The sequence below is a fragment of the Dicentrarchus labrax genome, unplaced genomic scaffold (genome assembly GCF_905237075.1).
Source record: "Dicentrarchus labrax unplaced genomic scaffold, dlabrax2021, whole genome shotgun sequence".
NCBI classification, from domain to species: domain Eukaryota; kingdom Metazoa; phylum Chordata; class Actinopteri; family Moronidae; genus Dicentrarchus; species Dicentrarchus labrax.
This window is the reverse complement of record NW_026136706.1, coordinates 5,228,348-5,248,929: the sequence shown is the minus strand read 5'-3', so window position 1 is coordinate 5,248,929 and position 20,582 is coordinate 5,228,348. Positions and strand designations below refer to the sequence as shown.

The 20,582-nt window shown below is 39.3% G+C and overlaps 1 protein-coding gene across 3 annotated transcripts in view; it reads left to right on the top strand.

Moving 5' to 3' along the window:
• Positions 1–20,582, top strand: part of LOC127365869 (inactive dipeptidyl peptidase 10-like) — a 191,034-nt gene that overhangs the window by 97,971 nt on the left and 72,481 nt on the right. For all 3 annotated transcript variants that reach the window (XM_051404408.1, XM_051404411.1, XM_051404410.1), the window contains exons 2-3: positions 8,147–8,261; positions 11,419–11,514. In XM_051404408.1, the coding sequence (XP_051260368.1) occupies positions 8,147–8,261; positions 11,419–11,514 (211 nt within the window). The remainder of the gene's footprint in view (positions 1–8,146; positions 8,262–11,418; positions 11,515–20,582) is intronic.

Genomic DNA, 20,582 nt, shown 5'->3' with positions numbered 1-20,582 from the left:
TCAGGAGTTTTATGGCCTCACACAACTCAGTGTTCATTTGAAGGATGGTTCAGATTCCTCTCCTTTACTTTTTCACTTCTATGTCATTTATTATTCACTACATTGTTATTATTATGCCTTTTGAAGTACTGGCATAACACAGGTGAAGGCTTGAGTCAGCTTGGGGCCACGCTCACTGATGGTTTGGGAGTATTTGTTTGTGATACATCTTGACATTACTTTTTAATATGCCAGAGACTGTTACATGCATGTCCATGAGGAAGACGAGGAAGGCTACAGTTTATTATAATATAACAAGGTGGATTTTTTTTTTTCACCCACTAACAATTGTACTGCAAAAACAGAAGCAAATATGTGTCAGTGCTGCAGTTTATTCCTAATGACAGGAGAGGATGGACACATTGCTACATTATAACCTACAATCTCAGCGTTGCAGTTTTCACCACTGAAATATTGTAAAATAAATGTTGGAGATTACAAAGAGACTGCTATAAGAACTCCAACAATACATTTGACAGGGACATAAGCAGCAGCAGTTAATAAGATAATGATAGAAGATAATATGAACTAATCTACTAATTTTGGAAGCTTCGTGATCCATGGCTAATGACACAACTTATTTTTATTGTAAGGCAAGCAGTATTATAAGAAACTGAATAAAGCACAGTTTATATTCAGATGTGTTTGCAAGCTATACATGCATTCAATCACACAGGCCTCTTCCGTTTGACCTGTATATGAAGGAATTAATAATATCAATGTACCAATAAAGAGATTGCATTGGTCTTTAAATGGGTTCATGAAAACGTCATTACATGTGTTAATATATTATATTCCAACTGCAGCCTTGGTTGAATGATAAATAGATAACTATGAATATGGCCTTTAAATTGATTGTGAGCAAAGTAAATTGCTCCTCCAGTTCGTGGTTAGCAGTCACACGGCATTTATAAAAGATCTCTTATCTCTTTATTTTTACCAGTTTTTCATTGAGAGTTCAAAAATATATATGGAAAACGAGGAGCACCAGTAACTAATGTAGTTCTGTTGCTTCTGTAGTGCTATATGCTCTCATATTAATATATAGTAATACCATTGCACTGCCATGTGATGAGTCAACCTTGTGTATCTGAAACCAATACACGGCGGGGACAAAGACTAATTGAGAATTAGCTCGCATGGACCAAAGGCCAGTGGCAGTGTCCTTCAGGGCAAGGCTGATAATGCTAAATACAATAAGATGACAACATGTAGCTAAGCTTGCCGTTTCCTATTAGCCAGTGGATCAATTTCAGATGTTAAGCCTCAAGACCCTAGCATGGCTTTGGTTGTGGCTGTCAATGATTCACGAGGCAGTGAGAAATGGTATTTCATGGGTAAACAAAAATAAGCCCGTACAGATGGCATTATTTTTTTTCTACCCCTCCGACCTGCTGTCATTGTTAAAATGTCTCTGCTTCTGCTGAAATGCTGCTTGTCATTTGTCACACTCTCTCCAAGGTCAGAGTCCAGGCGAGGGTAAGCTCACACCTCTATAAATAGCCTGACTCCTCGCTTGTTGCATATGCACGTACGTTTGTGCACAAACACAGTAAGCCAGTGAGAAATAAGCTTATTAGCAGGAGTTTGATGAAGATGGCAGGGGTCTTAATCAAACATCTCAAAGGCAGCATTAGCATTTTAATTTGACATAATATCTCGTTCTTGCCGTCTCCCTCTTTGAAAATTAGATGTATGCCAGCAATAAGTACAAAAGGTACAGGGATGTGTGTGACGGGCAAGTGGGTGTTGAGACATAAAGGCATAAAAATGCAATATTTTTAACATTAAACTAAAAGCAGTCCATATCTGCCTGTGACACACGCCTAAATAATGCGTTCCTGCTTATTATTGACATGTACTGTAGCCTTCAAATGCAGGGTAGCCAGCTACAAAGATAAGCAACAGCTGAGAGGACAGTAAGGCCTAACGTTCAGAGCTGTTCAAAAAACACATTGAACATCTGTGGTGTTTGTTTTTTAGACATGCTGCTTTCATTTGTTGTGTCCAGCTGAGGGGGAGGAGGGTGTCTGTCACTATAAAACAGTATCAAATTCTATTAAAAGAAACATTTAACATTCACAGTAACACAGCACAATTGGCAAACAGCATATACAATACAACAGCGTCTCCCAACCTTTTTCAATAACAGACTCCTTTTCTATCATAATTAAACTGCTGACTACACACACACAAACACCTGACTACGTGACATATTTTATTTCATATTATATTCAATACATAACAATAGATAACAACTGATAAACTGTACAATTAAACAATGAATGGAATAACAGCTGGGATTTTGTATAAAACGAGTGATTTGGGTGATTTTTATGATACTTTTAGGAGGTTTTTATACAATTCTCTGTCTGTATTATGTATTTTTATAAATTTTTGGTGACAAACATACTTAACAGGTTGTTTTTTCTTGACAAATTTTGAGCTTTCTGCCCACTGACCACTTAAAATGAAGTGTCAACCCCCTGTGAAGTTTTTGCAGCCCCGATGGAGAGTCTGTACGCCCAGGTTGGGAACCAGTGCAATACGGCATATAAGTACTATAAATATACTGTAAGTAAAACTTTCAGTCAGTGCAATCAAGCAGGGATCAGCTCTACGTCTCTCTCCAGTTTTGTCCTCTCTCTACTCTCATTATAGGCCTTCTGTAATAATGAAAGTCATTCTTATTTTTTACATTAAGTTGTTTTCTCTTGGTTTTGTAGGCTATTCCCGCTATTTCAAAGACAGATGATGTGATTATAGAAAATGGCTTCTGTTAGCACACAGCTAAAGCCATACAATTGCCAAGGGACCGCTTTGCAGCAATCAGGGGAGTTTTTCTCTATCGTCCTATCGTCTGCTTTACTGCTTTATACCACAGATGCCTTCCAGACATTGATTATTGAAAATGTTATGGAATAATCTCACCACCACTGACTAATATTGCAGGCAAATAGCAGGATTTGAATTGTGTGAATAAGACTTTATGGGCCACTCCACTGATTTTACACATGGAGGTAGTTTTGTATATAAGAAGACATTTCTTGTATAATGTGAGAATATAAACCTGCTGTCATCAGGATACCATTACTACTGTTCACTCAGCTATATGCCCCTCGATACTTCCCCAACCACAAATGTATCCCATTATTTTCTGTGGTCCACTTGACCTGATGAATAATTGATCGTATTGATTGAGTGTGATGGCGTTTGCTCCAGAGAGAGACAGGTAGAATTACAGTCAGTTTAATTAAATGAAGGTTCTTTGTCTTGGTTGAATAAATAAATAAAAACTGATGGGAGTAAAAACAAGAGGTTAGAATTGGTACATATGCATGTAGTACCTCTTGAATGTGGTCAGGACACTGAGAGTCAGCAGACCCTCCATTTACAGAGTCAGTGTGGAGACCCTCAGCAGGGATTGACAAATAACATTGCAGATAATTCACACCAGACGTGAGGCATCGGTAAGCACTTTTGAAATGTCCATTTGTTCAATCCACACAAATTTCAGCCTCCGTAATGGCATAATTGTCCTCAAAACCAGCTGTCCTGTCAGCAGCAGGGGGTCATTAGACAGACTAGGGACAGATGTCAAACATACTCAAAACGCTGCCTCTATTGTGGATTTCTATTGAGAATACTCCAGGAGTGCCTCGATTTGAATATAGTTTATGTATAAGTCTCACTTATATCCAACTAGCTGAAACAGGGCCCATGCATCTTGCTTTTCAGTACAAGCACATTGATTGCTGATTGTGTTTAACATTATTGTTTGGGAGTTGGATACAGGCTGATCTCTGTGTTCACTCTGACTCATGCCGTGTTTAGCCTATCTTAGCACAGGAAATAGCTTGAATGCATAAACTAATGTTAACCGCTCATAAACCACAATGTCTAATTTTTCTACTATTATAATATGTAAAAAAAAACATAAACATAAAAATATCATTGTTCTTATCTAATTCCTGGTATAAGAGCAAACATGCATATTTTGCCAAAAAGTATTTCTTTAAACTGAAATAGAATAAAAGATTCCTTTTACCAAAGTACCTATAATTTAAGGATATAATTGTTGGTTTGCGCCATAGATCAGTTTTTAGGTTCATACTACTCTCCAGTTCACTTTTGTTATATTGACATTTTGCTCTGACATTTAGACATATGCAATTATGCAATCACTTTGAATATGACATGGCAACCTGAATTCTTTAGCAAAGACTCTTTGTCAGGCATACAGCATATATCATACATAACATAGTATGGTGACTGCTGATAATGCCCACGCACATAGGTGGCAAATGCATGTGACCAGTACAGTTACTGTCAGACTCCTACAAGTTTTCCTCATGGTAAAAGTGGTGAAAGATACATATCTTTTATGAGTACTTTGTATACTGCTGGTAATTGGTAGTTTAATGTACAGCAATGCATCATATTTTATAAGATCGTCATATGTTTTTAGCATAACTGAACCACCTACCTTGTTTATTTAGCTTAAGAAGTAGCAGAATTTCTGGAGAATTGTAATATTAAAGCTGCCATACAAATATAGTGGAGTAAAAACTAAAGCAATATTTGCCTCTGAGATTTAGTGGAGTTAAAGTATACAGTTGAATAAAATGGAGTACAAGTACAAGTCCCTCTTATTTGTACAGTACCTGAGTAAATGTACTTTGTATTACTATTGGGTGGTAGAGGAGAGGCTTGGTAAGACAAAAAATACACTTTTATAGGAGCAGGCCTTTGTCCTTGTACTTTCTACTCTCAGGGTCATGAAAACTGAAGGCGCAGACTTTCTTGTTCTTACTATCCAGCCCATCAGGAGTTTATTTATAACCCCATGTGTTCCTTTGTAGCACAGACCTGCACCTTTATGTGAAGTCAATGAACACACTAAATGAATGACATGCTGACAGGAAATCAAAGGAAAATGTAGCAAGTCGAGGAAAAACATATGCTCTTAGGGAACCAATTTCAGATGTAGCATATGACACATATTGTTTCTTTTGAAATAAAAATGTGCCTCATTAAATCATGATAGTGTGAGAAAGTAAAGGGCTTGGAAATACTCATTCACAAGGTTTTGTTTTGTATAGCACCAAATCAGGACACTTTTCAAATAGTCCAGACTGTACTTGTTATTAAACAATACCCAACAAGTCTCACCATGAGCAAGCACTTGGTTACAGTGGCAAGGAAAAATGTCCTTTTTAAGAGGCAGAAACCTCGAGCCAACCCCGGCTCTAATTATTGGTTCTATTTTGTCAAAGAGATCCTGAAGGCCCCAGTCTGTCCTCTAGTCTATATAGATTTTTGGAGAAATGTATTTCCTTTGATGAGGTGCTACTGATTGTGATAAAGCCAAGTTGCTTTCTCATTCCCTGTGGAAGGCTAACCGTTTATCAGGGTGCTCTCTCTATGCTTCCTCAATCCTAATAATGGCAATGGAGAGACTCAGTGGGTCAAAATTCTCTTAGTGGTTATATCATTGCTCATAATTGAGTTAATAAATTGAGGACGATGATTCAAAAGCGGCTAAATAGGAAATTGGGGGAGAAAATGAGATATAAAATGAAAAAGAGAGGGAGAAAGAATCCCATGCATGGCGGCACAAGGGCAATTTAGAGTTGCTGTCAGTTTTCAAGGACACGTCAGCATTTTGTGGTATTAATGAAATGAGCAGCGGCCCAAGTCCTGATAATAGATCGGTCTTATGAGTCCAACGGGGGTAGTGAAAAATGTAACACTGCATCCATGTAATGTGTGTCAGTAAAGTCTCGTGTACTCTGAAGTAGAAGGAAGTACACTCTAATGTAACTTGAAAATGATCTAAAAATCTGTTAGATTGAGGTACATGTGGCTGGTAACCTTGTCTTCTCTGTCTGCTACTTTGTGTTCTTTGAGAAATAACTAGAGGCACTTCAGTCATAATTGGCTCATCAGGCAGTATATGTGACATTTCTAGTCATGACTATCAGATAAAAAAGTGAGGTGCACTGCATTTAAACCACATTTGAAGTACTTAGCAAATGGATTTCAGAGAAAATCTGAGACAGACATGAAGAGAGCTTCTTTGTGAAAGCAGAACTCTAATTGGCAATCATTTTGTTCCCCCTCCCCTCCAGCCAATCAAGGTGTAGTATTGGGTTGGTGGCCAGCAATCACTGTATTTCAGCTGCAGGGTTTTGTGGGTAATTGAGGCCAGGAGGAGCTGTGGTGAGAAGAAATTTATAGTAGGGGCGGGCTTAATTCGCCTTATCGGAGGCAGCAGATGTGGTGGAAGACCCAGTTTAAGACCCTCTAATACCAGGACTCAGAGATGGAGTTGCAGGCAAAAGCTTCACAAACTCTCCTGGACAGCTATTTCACTGTAGATGATATCACACACGGTGTACTCCGCGGTCACTCAGATTGCTCAATCCAAGCTTTTCTGCTGCCAGTTTGACCGACGTAGCCCTTGAATGCAAATACCTGCTGTATTCCTTATCTGCAAAAGATGTAGCAGCAGCTCCGTTTGAGGGTCATAACACACAACATCCAACTCAGCTGCAGAAAGTGCGACTCCTGGCCCTGGGAGAAAGTATGTGTTTTTCACAGGTCATAAGGTGTGATTCAAATGAGAGGCTGCCCAAGCAATGATTGAACCATGCAAATACCTTTCCGTTTTCCAGCACCGGAACACAATCAGAAACAGTGAGTTTCATTTTTCAGGCTTACGGTGTGACTCATGTAAAGCCCTTCATTGTAAATCCTTCACTGAGCAGGGGATTGGATTGAAAAACTCAAACAAAACCACTTACAGAATGAGCATCCTGGGGGCTTAAATGGGAAATACCTGTTTTCTTGTTTGTTATGAATGGTGGGTATTTTTGATGTATATTTATTTTCTATGGAGGTTCTGTGCATGGTGTCTTCTCTTATTGTTAGTGTATACAGTAAATCCATGGGTCACTTATCTGGTTTCTGCAACAATAGAAGGTGATATATATCTTCTTATGACTTTTATATTATGATATGATATTATCTCTCTGAATGGACAACCTATTGAAAGGGTATTCAGAGTGTTAATGTCTTGTCATCTGGCTAGATCAAGAAGTTACGTTCAGGTTTCACACTGATAATTGTAGATGTTTACTGAAACAGAGCTAATTTCCCTATATTCAGGAAGATTTGATTTGACTTGATTAGATTTTTGTGCCATGTACACAAAGTGCAAAGTTTACAAGACACCAAAAATACATATCATTACAATAACAGATTACAGATTATACAATTCAAGTTTTTCATAACCATCCAGCAAAAAGAAATCACTGTATATGGAGGACGTTTTACTAAAAAGGACATCCTTTATGTTCTCAGAGACAGAACAGCAAAACAAAAAGTGAACCTCATTCTCTGTTTCACCTCAATCACAATGTCTGTCCTCCTCTGGAGCAGCATTAAACCTACCAGTTTTAATGGTAATGTTCCTGAACTCAAGGGATCTTCGTCTTTTGTTTAAGTTAAACTTTACATGAAGTGGATTTTTTTTTTAGGCCGGCTTCTTGTCAGTTCTGGATTATGGTGATGTTGTCTATAGACACGCCTCTGCCTAAAATCTTAGACCCCTAGATTCAGTTTATCACTCTGTCCTAAGATTTACTTGTCAACAGAGTATTATTTCTTTTTATGAATTTAATTTTCTTATTTTTCTTGCTAGCTTTTGTGGATGTTGTTCTGATGATCTGTATCAACTGGTTGTAGATCCCCGGCAGGTTCCTGGATACTGTTTGTTTAATAGGGCTTCACACCCACAAATGTCTCAGAAAGGCTGTGGAAAGCCTAGGGCTGGAATTTCTCCTGTATATAAACATGGTATATACCTGTTTGTGACTGCTGATAGCTTAATTTGCTCTTTTCTGATTGGACTGAAAATACAAAGCCTTGGTGTGACCTATGTTAATAGGTTGCAAGCAGCGCAGTGGTCTGTGTGTACAGCTACATTTGGTGTCATTACTCATGATTTTCTGGCCTTGGTAAACGTCACAAACCAAGCAACGTGAAAGAGACAAAATAAACCTCAATACCTCCATTTCCCCCCTCTCTCTCTCTTTCTCTATAGGACCTGGGTGGGGTGAGCCCTCCTCAGAGGAACTGGAAAGGGATTGCCATCGCTTTGCTGGTCATCCTGGTGGTCTGCTCCCTCATCACAATGTCTGTCATCCTCCTCACACCAGGTAACACTCAGCCGTGACTGTGCTCTGCTATCTTGCGATTGACTCTGGTTCAAGAATCGCTCTGTTACATCTGCTTTTACTCTTTCCTCTTGCTGTTTTTGCTGCGACTACTGAAATTTGTGTGTGAAATCTTTCACCCCAATTTTGTCAAACCTGCCAAATGTACAATATCATCATATGTTGTAAAAATAACTTTGCTTGTCATTAAGTTGCACTGAGATTTCCTGCATTAAAATGGATCTTTGATGAAGGTGGTTGCTCATACTGACAATCCTACTGAGAATTATTTGCAGTTTCCCCTCAGCTCTAACAAGCATTTTAGTTTCTTTTGGCTCATTATTTGGGTTTTAGGGCCTGAAAAGTCTGTTCTTACCAGCTAAGTGACCAAAAAAGAGATTTAGACTTGAGGATTTTGTATTTGACTTCAACAAGACATCAATATTGCAGTTAGAGTCTAAAAATATTAAAATTCATACTTGTTATAAACTTAAAAGCCAATGGATCAACAGATTATCTTGAAAGAGATGTCAGTATGCTTCAGCCCTCATCCAGAATATCTGAAATATACTGAATGCTGAGGATGAGATTGGAAGACTATGACAATTTGAAGAGAGGTAGATTTTCTTCACTTCTGATGTTTGTCCAACTTAAAGCTACATTAATCAATATTTCATATATGAGCATTAGTTTAGTTGGTTATGTTACGTGAAATGGGTCATTCTTGCTAAGGGATGATCACCAAATCTTACAGAGCATTTTATCATCTTTCAGTTCATTGTTTGGCTTTTACTGTTTTAGTTTCAGTGAGGTTCAGTCCCACCCTTTCTTTGGTTTACTTTGATCAACACATGCTGCCTGACCGGCACCAAACGGCGATAGTCTCTCCTTATCTCCCGGTGCTGTTTTGTATCCTCTCCTATACCTAACTGGGGCTGGATGTAAACAGTATTCACCTTTTTTACACTGACAGACAAAGTTAGCAGCTAGCTGGTGAACATGGAGAAAGTGGAGAATGTAACAGCCAAAGAGGCCAATATTTCTCTCGGGACTTGGTGGAGACCAACAGAGGTAAAATGAGAGTGAATATTGGACTTACAGGTCAGGTTGCCAGAAACACAACTCCAAATGAATGCTAATTTTGTCTGTTGGATATGTAAATAGGGAACAGTTTGCACAGTAGTTAACTATATCAACTTTAAAAAGTCATAATATGTCAAATGTCTGTGATTTTTAGCTTGTTCTTGAGTTCTGCCTTCAAGTATCCCCCCCAAAAAACAAAAAAACAATGCTGATGCTGCTTTAAAACTATCAAAATATCATGACTCATCTATATTGAGTATTTTTGTACACCAGTGCTCACCTTCCGTGTGGCCAGAGATACCCACACTGCTCAAAACTATTTAGGGAACTGTGTGACCCATAAAACCACCAACCTGGTGTCTCTGTATGACACAGTAGTTTGATCCAGGTAGCTGATCAGTATTCTTTTGCTACTTGAATACTCTTGTACACTGTATACCTGCTTTCAGAATTAGGAAAGAAAAAACTCCAATGTTACTCAGATGTAAAATCATCACAATCCCCTGCCCGTGCAGCCACACTCTCCCCTGAGGTATTCTACGCTTGGTTAGACTTTCATTGCCTCCATAAACAAACATGCTGTGTGGAGTTATCAAGGAAAGCCAATATGGCTGACATTCAAAATGACTTGGCCCTCCTATTCAGCTCACAATCAGCAGCTGTCCTATTCAGAAGGAGCTTACAATTGGAAAAAAAAAAAATTTCTGCTAAAGGCGTAACATTTCATAATTAAAAATGAAACATTTCCAGGGGCAACATTGGAACAGCTTGAGGATTTTCTAGCCCAGTAATGATCATGTTAATAAACATATGAAATGCCATTCTGACAAAAAACATTGTCTGTGTGCATCTTTTTCATGGATTTGTTTGTGTGTGTAAGTGCCTTTATGTAAATCTGGATAAAAAGGACACTCAACACACCTGTCTGCCAAGCAGATGTAAACGTCCAGCTTTTTTTTTTGTCTTGTTAAACAGAGAAACCTTGTGGCCACTGCGAACAGTCAATTTTAATTGTAGCTTTTAGCAGGTTGCAGGGATAAAGGGATATCTTTAATAAGGCAGAAGTCCAATTTAAAACCTAAAGTTTAAAGCTACATGAATCCACTTTTAACCCCTAGGTGGCAGAAGTACTGAAGTTGCCACCTGACTAATGTAATAATTTCCAATCCATTATGCTCTGTTTTGGTCTCCATCAACTACAGTGAAAAATATCTTTAGCTTGCTAGATGTTAGCTAGTCGTTAACTTTATCTGTCTTCTGTTTGGTACTCGGTGGGTTGCGTACAGTGGGTTAATAAGGGGTTGTTGAAAATAGCTGCCAAAAATTATCTGTACATACATTACATATGCAAGCAGTTGGACGAAAATCTAAAAGGAACTAAAACACTCTGTACAAGTGCAGAGCTGGCTGATGGTTCTCTGTGGGTTTGTCTCTATAATGCAAATATGAATAGCCTATTAGACCAAATTAAACCACCATATCATCCAATCCCATTGGTTAGACTGTTCCTCATTAATCATCTCACTTCAAAAGACTCATCTGATCTGGAGTCGTCACACAACAGCACCCATACCAAGTTTGGATGCTGCAGTGTCACATAACAGGGGGCACAGGGAATCGCTCTGCATCATGTTTTTGTTTTACGGCTTTGGACCACCCCATCTCTGTGTCAAGCGGAGGCCTGCCTCTTTTTGCAGGTTAGAGCAACAGCCCCTCAAAATGTCTGTGCACGTCTCTGACCTACACTACCTCTGTTTTGAAAGCTTTCTCTCAAACACATGCACACACGGTGATGTATTCCCAGGATGCTTTCTAAGCCTAGTGTCTTTTCCGTCGTTTTAAGAGGTGACTTTGTGTTTTGGGTGTTTTGATGTCGGGAAAACATTTAAAAATGCCAGTGGTGGAAGTGACTCCCAAGGTCAGCTAATGCTGGAGATTGATTTCAAACTGCGTGCACGCTAGAAAGCTAATGGGCTTGCTACTGACATTTGATAAGAGGAGAGAACTTGACACCCATGTGGTACCCATATTTGACTAAATGTTAGGCAGCTTAACAATTCATGGTTTGTTTTTGCAGTTGACACCCAAGCTGGAAGCGACACCAAACTGACTGTGGAGGATCTGTTTAAACCTGAGTTCAAGGCCCATGACCCGGAGGCCAAATGGATTAATGGTGAGTGACCACAATATTGACTGTATCTGCTGGAATTCAGAGCAGCCATGTTCATTCTTTCAGCAATGAATGAGTGTAGCACTGACAAGGATGAAATATACATGTATTTTTATACAATGAGCATTGGCCTTGAAGAGATTTCTGCTTTTATGAAGCTATAATTTGAACTTTTTTGTAATGAGGCTTGTTTCTTTCTCATCACAGATAAAGCTGTCATAAGGTTTTATTGTTTGCTTGTTACAAAGAATGACAAAATCAGCACAGATGTGGCATAGTGATCATTACTCTTGAATTATACAATTACTTGAGTGGCAGCCTCATAAACTGCCTACATTACTTGTCCCTACTTCATGCTGCTGTACGTACATTTGTACAAAACACACCTCGAATCTTACTTGACATGAATGACATTTCGATGAGTTCAACAACAGCGCTGCTTTTGTTCGGCAGCAGAAGGGTGACATCTCTCTCTGCTGTCTCTCCTGCTTTGTAATTGAGGCTCACTAAAACAGCAAGCAGACAGTTCAGTTTTAAACAAGGCTGGCATGTTTCACCCTAGCTTTACCTTGCATGTAGTTATGCAAATTCAGGTGTTTGGGTTTATTTTCCCTCTCCTTATTTACATTCTATTGATTCCTTATTTGCCAGAAGGGGATCATATGCTAAGCCTGGAAGGTTTGGATGGAAATAAACCACATCAAGTGAAGTGCAAGAGAATCTGATTATGGTTTGCTTATGGGGAGGGAGAAGATAACGATACCTCCGAGGGAAAGGATGGACGGGATTGTGACGTTCCCGCTCTCCGTCTGTCTCCTTTCCTGCAGATTAGTGTGTTTGTTTTGGCTTTCCTCCTCGGTGCCCATCAAGTGCGTGACTCTCACTCAACGCCCGAGGGCAAGGGAAAGAGGCAAGGCCTTTCTGTCCATCAATATTTCATTCCCGGGTGACATTTTTCCACTATCTTCGCAACACCATCTCATTCCCTGAGCTGACCTCAGGCTAGACAGAGAGAGCACCGATGTTGTGCGATGAGGCAGTCAGAAAAGTCAGCTTTATAGGGTGGTTTGTGGATAGATGGGGCAAAATAGACCCCAGACAAATGGGAGAAGATAACAGACAGACGGGCGAGAGGAAAGATTGATCACTAGGATTTGGAGTAAAAATGAGATTTTTTTTCCTAAGTCAGAGGCTTTGGAGGTTTTGGCTGGAAAGTCTTTCATCTCTGTCTACATTAGAAATAATCTAAATGGGTGTATCATGTGATCTAATGAACAGTCCAGTACAAATGGGATGCAGTAACATGTAGTTTATTTCAGAACTACACAGAAACATTTAAAAAAAAAAAAAACATACTTTAAAGATGACATTAGTTAAAGTAACATAACATTCACACTGTTTGTGATTCTTGAATACATTACAGGTTCCTTTTTTCTTTTTAACTTTGGAAAAAGTCACTTGTTGTTATTGTGAATACAAAACTGCAAAAAGTCCCAGTCCTGATTAGTTGAGACAGTCTGCTGTTTATTTTGGGAACACACATCCATGTCTTTGGAAGTCATATAGATAGATAGATACTTTATTGTCCTTCACAGGAAATTGTCACCGCAGTCAGTATGTAGCTTTCAGACATACATACATAGATACAAGATACATAGGGACACCACGACATAACAACAAGAATAAACACTTAATGCAGCATATTTAGCACATTTAACCCTCCCTGTCGCACCCACGGTTACCGGGATGCCTTGTTTAGAGATGCTGTGGCAGAAAATACAAAACTCCTACCAAAGCGAGCACGTTTACAGGCCAGAGTCCTGTATCTGCGTCGAGATGGTAGCAGTACGGATAAAATACCATATGACCTGATAGGACCCCAGATATCAGATTAAAAAGACAATCCTTTACGTAAAGTTACGTTTGGTTAACTTTCTTACAATTAGCTCAACTAGCTTATGTTGCAGCTCAGTGGTGAAAATATTCAAAAGCTCAATCAAAGATTGTTTTGGATGAAGAAATATTGTATTAACACATTGTTTGAACGACTGCACTCAGACAACTTCGGTTATGATATGTGATGTTGTAATGATATATGATATTGTTATAAACACAAATATGCTTCAAGTTAAAAGGCAAATTTGCTGAAACACACTGTGTCTTGGTTTGTCAGTGTGAACAATACTGAAAGGCAACAGTGTGTAATTTCATCCCTTGGTCTGCATCAAATGAACCATAGAACAATGATAAATATCCTCCGTACTGGTGACTTTAATTTAGACCTCAGTTAAATGAGTGCCAATATAAAGTTACAGATGGACGGGTTGCTACAATCTGACATTACAAACTTGATGATTAGTACAATGGAGCGCATCATTACGGGTAAGATTTGCTGCTAATAGCACTGCGATTCATCAGGTACACCTCCATCTCTCTGGTAATGGAGCCAGTTTTTCACAGGAAATTGTTTCTTTGAAATGCCTCACCTCTTAAACACGGTGATGATGACAATGACTATAACCTCCAATTATCTGCAGTTTGGACTGGTGAATTAGCATCTGTTGATTGGATCATGCATCATTAAATCAATCACATCAGTTAACATTGCTATTAGATTATACAGTTATTCTACAGCCTTCTTTTATGTCGTTTCACGCAAATCTGCATATTTACTATCATTCTTAAAGGCCTCTATTCATAGAATGTCACTCGTCTGCAGTGGTGCCTGACATTTATGTGCTTCTGTGTTACATGAAATTCATTGTCATTCTGATGTGGGTATGTTATTGATGAAGATCTGTAGGGAAATTATAGGCAGACATCTGGTTAATGTCTGGCACATGTGTAGAAAAAATGACATGCATCGTCTTCTCCAGCTGTTGTGAGTGCATATCTGTGTCTGTGCGTTTGTTTTTCACACCGGTGCAAGTTATTGAGACACATTCAGCTGCTGCCCTACATGATTCAGGGAGCGTCACTCTCTATCAGTATTTGTCGCAGGCTTCTCGCACAGGCTGGGCACCCTTAGCCTGTCATTGACAATCTGGTGAGAGAAGGGCATCATATTGTGTTCACATTGGCCCAGCCTGGAGAAAATAACACAGCAGTTGGCTCACTTAAGCTCTCAAAGCCAAACACTGTTCTCTCAATAGACAGTCAGTGAAGTGGAGTAACATTTTCCTCAACAACTAAAATAGAAGGAGCCTGTCTGTCTATGTCTGTTTTTTTATTTTCTTGACAACCGTTCATCTGATCGTTTTCACACTTGGCGGATGTATTGCTGAGGACCCAAGGAAGTGGAGTGTTGAGTGTGAAGAAGTTTGGATTAGCGGTTTTTGAGAAAGCTGAGAAACATTGCCCTGCAGAGCTGAGAGCCCCAGGAGATCTCGACACAGCAGTTGCAGACCGACAGTTTCAGACTAAACAACAGTTGGATAGGGTTGGCAGTCTTTCTCTAACGAGGCAGCAGCTAATTTGGGTTTAATAGCCCATGTAGTGGTTAACTTAATGTTATTAAGCTAATGTTAGCTCGCTACCTTGAATGAATAATGTGAGCCTATCTTTTGTAATGCCCTGGGAACTACCTAGGCCTATAACTAGTTGGTTAGCGTCAGCATGAATTCATGAATTTTATCAGTGGTAATGATTCCGAACAGGCAAGTTTTGAAATGGAACTGCACCTTATTCCAAACACAAAATATCCAGCTGAGCAAGGTGTGCGCGGTTCCCAGCAGAGACAAGGATCTATTCATAGTCATGTTGAAATTATACCACCAATATGTGCACCTTTCACTACAGTTTCAACATGTTATGGACATTTTTTTCTTCAGATTAAAAGCACTCTAGTGTTTCTGTGCACTCTGATAAATATGATACAGTAAAAGCCTTGTGAATGGACAAAGGCAAACTCAGTTCAGTGAGGAAGCCGTCACGCATGCTGTGTGGATAAAGGATGAGAACGTGCAACATACAGCATTCTTCCAACATTTCTACTGTTGATTGCCTAAAGGTGTTTTCAGACTGAAAATAAAGGGAATTTCAGAGACAGTGGGATTGCATATAAGTCCATGCTAATATGAATATGATAGGAATTCCACAGTGGCAGAGCAAATCGAAGCAAAGACCAGTTTATGTGAGTTGAAATTATTCCAGCTTGAGCTAACAGAATCTGTGCTTCTCCTGAGGCTATGTGACTCATCTTCATAAATGTATGGAGAACATTGCACACACACTGTCAGTGTGTATGTTTCTAGCTCACAACAGCTAGCTACTATACAGCTAATGTCAAAGTGCAAAAACACTCCAGTGGTCAAATCCATGCAAGTAATACAAATTACGCGTCAGTGTAAACACACATTCATGAATTCTGTCAGTTCTTCCTTTTCAACAGCTTGCAAGAATTATCCAAAAGAAGCCACATGGCATCGTTGAACTTAACAGTATTATCAGTCTGTCTCCCTGTTCAGTCGATTCTTCCCAGATCAGTTTCTGAAATGGTTTTTTTTTCTGTTTGAAGCCATATAATTCTGTTTTTGCTTTAGAAAGATACAGTATATATCTCCACGTATACAAATGCCTTTTGAGGACCAGGTTTAGGCAAACACAAGAGGTCAGACTTTGTGCACATGTGTATGCAGCTGTGTGCGTGTTCCTGCCTATTCATACCAATCATCGCTCACCTCAATAAATGGTCAGTACCACAGTAATCTCTGTAAATCCATATTTGAGCCTTTAGCCATCAATACTGTTTACCTCATAATTACCATTCGACCTCACCCAATTACTAGTCAGCTGCATGGCCTGTCAATTCTCTTCGTTCACTGCAATCAAATTCATCTTATTTATTACATGAGAAGCAGGCTTGTTTCTGACAGATTAATAAATCCCTGCCGGACTGTTTGGGTGCATTAATTTTTCTGAGCAGCTCTCAGAAATAAACACATGTAATTATGTGAAAACGAAACTGGGTGCTGCTGAAAAGCTCTCCTTAAATTAAGTGTTAGAAAAAAAATGCAGGGCATCAATGTGAGTGATTTATTATCCTGTAATAGATGAAACAGCTACAGTATCTCCATAACACATTTTTACATTACATTAATGACTGTTAATGAAATGTGCCCTGTTTGCTAATTGTAAAGTACAGTTGTATATTTGTTTTGTACCTTTCTGGGATAAGCTGTTGCTTCCTTTGGGGACTTGGTTTTGCTTTTATGCAACGGTATCTCCATACACGTGTATGAATGTAATATCTATGTGACCACGTAATTATTCAGGATACATTTATATACGTACATGTCAACTTGAGACATGACTCTCCTAAGAGGATGTGTGATTGCTTTCAAAAAAAGGTAAAATTCCTGCAGTAACACTGAGTGGATAATGGCACTCTGGAGGTGTAAATGCAGTAATGGACGGTGACATCTGCTGAAGAAAGTCATATCTTCGGTCGAGTGTGTAAAGTCCTCGACGATGATAAATGCTTTCCTGCTCTGGACTAATTACTGTCATGAGCCGACTAATGCCGTTTCAACTAATGGAAAATCCCAGTTTCAACACATCATCTGCTTCACTCTCACATTTGTGTTGCCCAACATCCCTGCTAATACTCTATATCATGTCTGAATACATGTCTGGTATTTGATCTTTTTTCCTGCATGTCTCCTAGTCTTCTGCAAATACTGGTAAATCCCGTGAGAGTAAATGTCAGAATCTTGTGCTGTTTGAAAGGTTTGTATAAAAAAAACCCATTATTTTCTGTGTATGTGAATGTTATTTATTAACACATCATAATGAAATAATAGCTAATTTGATTGGCAGTCCTGACTCTACCGGCTGACCTGAGATGGGCCAAAGGAAACCTGGTGGCTGAAACCAGCCACCTGTGACGGCACACGCCTGTCACTCAAAGCAGCCATGTCCTTAATTATACATAACTTTAAGCTTTAATCTAATTTAAAGAAGTAAGTTAAGTAAAAGTTCACGCATGTACAATTGTCATGAACAGGGAATTTAGCTATTGAGATTTTTTGTACCAGGCTGTAAACAAGTTTATTTCTGCTGTATCGTTATGTGGCCTTATGGAAATCGACTCACTTCGGCAGGACTTGGCCGTCAGCATGCCCCCAGTTTGGACAAGCAGACAGAAGTACTGACACAGAAGCTAAGTGATGTACTGCTGTGGACGGGAGCTACAGCAAAATGTATTCTAGCTACCTAAAAAAAAGGCCCACCTAAAACAAAATCGGGATCAGTGTTAGTGTACGCTATATTTAAAATATTCTCACCACTTTACCTTGCTTTGAGACAGCCCTAACCCTGATCATGCCCTTGAACTTCACTCTGCAGGCCTGCTGCAGCACAGGAAATGAGTACCATGCTCTCCGATGCTCATTTGTTTGAAACAGATACGGCATATAACGTCAAGATGATCTTTGTCACCAGTGTTCCCCTCGGGTGAGCCACTTAACTTGGCAGTGACACATCCCATTACTCTCACTGTGGGCCCATATTTGGTGAATCATTATTTTCCTTCCACACCTTTTATTCTAAATCAAGAATTTGGCGTGCTGCATGAAGCTCTTGGCTAGACTGCCAATGAATGGGCTGTGAACCAAGCTGCAGTTTGGTGGGGTGTGGATACACTGACACACTTGAACTGAAGTTGTGTACTCAACTTGTGGGTATATTTCACTGGTGTCTGGGCTCAAGATAGCATGCACATTTTCTTAATAAGTGTAAAGCATACAATACTTGCATGTCGATGCCAGATCATGATCTGATTTCAAGTAGATGTTTGCGTGCCAGCAGACTTTTTTTCTTCACTAGATGACTAATCACTCTGCTGTTCAGTTCAGTAGGACTTCTTATGCTGAACCATCAACCCACCTTGATTTTCTTTCATTTTCTTAATTAGCTACATGATCACGCCAATTAATCTCTATTCCCCTGCCACTCAGCATGGTGGCAAAAGGAATAAAAGATCAGCTATGCTGCTGTCAGCTGCCAATGATCTGCAAAATGCTTTGGAACATATGGATCGGTAGCAGGGAAACAGGGACTTGAAAAAGTAAATTGCATTCTTTTTAGACTGCTTTTCCACTTGCATGCCTTTGCAGCATCATTCTCAGGGGTTAATTAGGAATTGCATGCTCTGGTGCCTCCCATTAATTAACATTAGAGGCCTCCACAAGCTGTGCTGGGAACTGCTGCTGAAGCATCGGTGTAGGGAAGACTGTGTTTGTGTGCACGTGCATGTGTGTTTTTTGGTCTCAGCTGACATGCATGTAGCACATACACACAACTGTTAGAGCGTGAAGGTTGTTAATGGCTGCATGTTTCCTGAGCTGAAAACAGGCGGTCAGCTGTGAACACACAGACAGATCAACGCACACATGTAAACCCTTATTCTCTCCTCATAGACTAAATATCCTGCTTGGGAAAACTTCCTCATTAGTTGAGCCTTTCGTTAAGCCTTCCAGATCTCAAACTCTTCTCCATCTTCCATTAAGCTACTGTTAGCACATCCTATTTTTGCTGCTCCTGGCATGCCCATTAGAACTGTTCTGAGCAGTGAGGGATGCTGATTAAAAGGGAGAGATTGAATTCTCCACTGTTCTTCCAGTGCCCTTGCTCATTGCGTGCAGTGCTGAAGTTAGACATGAACACAGCCATTAGTGCATCAGAGGTCCGGTGATTCAGCGCTGTTATCAGATTTCTCAATTCCATTCTGTAGGTTGGATCTTGCATGCTTTTTTTTATCATTTGCGTAATAACCCAACACAAAAAAAGTAGACAAATAGCTTCCAAAATAGAAAATCATAAGGATGCCCAGCCATAAAAACAGGGCTGTTAGGAAACCGTTGTGTCACAGTGCATGATGTTTAGGCTGGAAAATACAGAGGGCAGGGAGTGTAAAACACTGTAGCAATAAATTGGAGAAATGAAATGTCTGTCTCTTCCTGTCCTCTGTGTGAGAGACAGAGAGAGAGAGAGTGCATGACAGCTGAAAAAATTGTTCTCGTCCATAGATTTCCCACTAACAGAACCATCATTGTCAATCCGCTACATGAATCCTAACATTTGGGGTGGGAGGCACACTCCCCAGATCCCTTTTTAAATATGCTGGTTCTGAATTCTGTTGACTCATAATGATAAACTACAGAATAGATATAGGCTACAGACACACACAGGCAACTTTCAACAGCTGCTATAAGTCTACCTCCATTACACCTGCATTGAAATGTTAACAGCGTCTGCCCTTCTACAGACAGTGGTACAAAGAATACACAAAATGTGTTTGCCTCACCTGCCAAGAGCTGTTAAATCATATAACACACTTAACTTATTTAAGAGTGACATTTATGAGTTAAAGAATGATCTGTAGGGGTCAAGTGAATGTTACTTTAACACATTTTTTATTTGACAGATACTTTAAGTGACCTTGTCCTGTTTTTATTTGAGCCAGACCAAGTTGTGGGCATAATCTGCGTTACATCAAAATTATTTTTTATTTACTTCCCATTACTTTAAAGCAAAACTGCGATTGTTTCATAAATATAGGGTTTTGATGTGAGAGTATTAAAATAAAGCTGATGTAAATCCATTAGGATTTTATGTTACCACATAATTTTTTCACCTTTCTTTTATTGAATTTTCTGAGACATATGAAGTCTTTTATAAGGAGGCACTGGTTTAGCCTGTAGCCAAGTTTAATGAAAGATCTTATGAACTCCCCATATAAGCTCTTCCTAGGGTTGTCTAAATTAATAGCAGAAAATATATATTATTCCAAATGAAAGTATAAGAAATAAATATGTCTCTATTTCTGTTGGAGACAGTCTTTCCACTATGACAAGAATCACTCCCAAACTGTAGCCGTAAGTATTTTTTTGAACCCAAACCAGAATCTTTATGTAACCCTAACCAAGTAGTTCCTGTATCCAAACCTCTGTTGTAAAATAGAAGCGTCAGATTAGAAAACCTTTTTATGTGTCATTCTGGTGTGAATTACAAACTATGATTTTTGCCTTTTTGCCATTTGGTGTGTAGCGTTTGGTGACATCTAGTGGTGA